The sequence below is a fragment of the Mesitornis unicolor genome, unplaced genomic scaffold, assembly GCF_000695765.1.
Source record: "Mesitornis unicolor isolate BGI_N332 unplaced genomic scaffold, ASM69576v1 scaffold39196, whole genome shotgun sequence".
NCBI classification, from domain to species: Eukaryota; Metazoa; Chordata; class Aves; order Mesitornithiformes; family Mesitornithidae; genus Mesitornis; species Mesitornis unicolor.
Window position 1 is genome coordinate 1 of NW_010193677.1, and position 1792 is coordinate 1792.

The window sequence follows — 1792 nt, forward strand, 5'->3', positions numbered from 1 at the left end:
CCGCCCGGCCCAGGCCCTGGGGTGCCGGTTCCGACCGCGGTGTAACAGAGCTCTCCTTGTTCCTGTGCTCGCAGATCTGACCTCCTTATTAACTACCAGCCGCCAAACTGGGGTTCATCTCCCCAACTTGCAGCCTTCCGCCGGCCAGTTCTTCGCGTCTCTAGACCCCATTAACGAGACCTCTGCTATTCTGGGTCCCTTAAACACAAACCCAAGGAGCTCAGTTCAGCACCAGTTTCAAGACACTTTTCCAGGTACATCTCGTCCCTCGTCGACCCTCCTGTGGCGCAGGGCCCTCCGTCCAGGAGCAGCCCCACGGCCAGTTCCTCTCCGCCCGGAGGGACTTTTGAAAGGCCAGTGCATTATCTCTTCTAGCGAGGCTCAAATTTTGGGCGAAAGCCGGGCTGCGTGGAGGGGAGGAAGAACCAGCTAGGGCCTGACCCAGAGAAGTATCCCAGACAGTACTAAATAATACCTGGGCTGAGAAAGAAGGAGTGGGGAGGTGGGGGAGAGGAAAAAATTGGATTTCCAGAGCGCTCCATCCTTGCCCAAGGAAGCCCAGGCTGATAGGACTCGCAGCCAGGCCTTTCCCGCACACCGTGTCCAGCTGTTATTTTGATCGACTTAAGAGTGACTTTCAGGCATCGATATTAATAACATCGTCTCCCTCTCTGTCTCCCCCCCCCCCCCCCGCTTTTCTTACACTCCCCCCCTGCCAGGTCCGTATGCAGTTCTAACCAAGGACACGCTGCCTCAGACGTACAAAAGGAAACGCTCCTGGTCCAGGGCTGTTTTTTCCAACCTGCAGAGGAAAGGTTTAGAAAAACGGTTTGAAATCCAGAAATACGTCACCAAACCGGACAGAAAGCAACTGGCAGCGATGCTGGGGCTGACAGATGCTCAAGTAAGAACGGCTTCGGTTTTACTTCAAATCTTACTTCCAGTTTAGAGGGTTGCCGGAGGGGGAAGGGGGTAGAAAGGCTATTGCAAAGCATTTTTCCTTCCTTAATCTTTGGCGGGGCTGGCAGAGGACCGGGACCTCTCCTCCAGCATCTCCTGCTCACAGGTTTCACGGCCCGACGCGGAGCTTTCGCCTTTGTTTTGGTCACCGCGGAGCAGGCCGAGAGGAGAGGCGAGCGGGGCTGGGGCAGATCACCAGCGTATGCTTTATTCAAGTGCAACTCACTGTAGGAGGCAGTTTAGGTCAAAGGAAGTAGAAGCAAACACTTCTAATGTCTCTTTTTTTCTCTCTCTCTTCTTTTTTTTTTTTTCCTAAATCTCTTCCCGCGTTGTGAAATCCTTAGTAGTAGGGGAAGTGAAAACTCTTCTTCAAACGGAATCATTAAACGCCACTCTGTAATGATTCCACTATTGAGGGCCCGCAGCGCACAGAATTGTATAACGCTGTGGTTTCTTGAGCAAGATTTGGTTTCCTGGAAGAAGTAAGAGAGAGAGAAAAACAAACAAACAAAAACACAACAAAGAAAACAAAACACAAAACATGGGGGAAAGGTGGGCGTTTGGTATTTAAATAGGCGAACTAGCAGGAGAAAGAGAAAAAAAAAAAGCCACCTTAGTCGCGTGAGGGGGTGGCAGAGGGGGCTGAGGACGGTGCCTACTTTTTTCCCCGGTGGAAGATGTCGGGGCCGGGCGGTGCGGTGCTATGCGCGGAGGGGCCGTAACGCCTGTCTGAGGGCGGCGCGGCCGCAGGTGAAGGTGTGGTTCCAGAACCGGCGGATGAAATGGCGGCACTCCAAGGAGGCGCAGGCCCAGAAGGACAAGGAACCCCCGA

The 1792-nt window shown here is 53.5% G+C and overlaps 1 protein-coding gene across 1 annotated transcript; it reads left to right on the forward strand.

The window, feature by feature from the left end:
* Nucleotides 1-74: 74 nt before the first annotated feature.
* HLX (H2.0-like homeobox) lies at nucleotides 75-1785 on the forward strand (the record flags this gene model as incomplete). Its single annotated transcript, XM_010187532.1, has 3 exons — nucleotides 75-287; nucleotides 720-904; nucleotides 1711-1785. Coding segments are annotated over 3 exons (473 nt in total), but the record flags the coding sequence as incomplete, so codon positions are not given.
* Nucleotides 1786-1792: the final 7 nt, after the last annotated feature.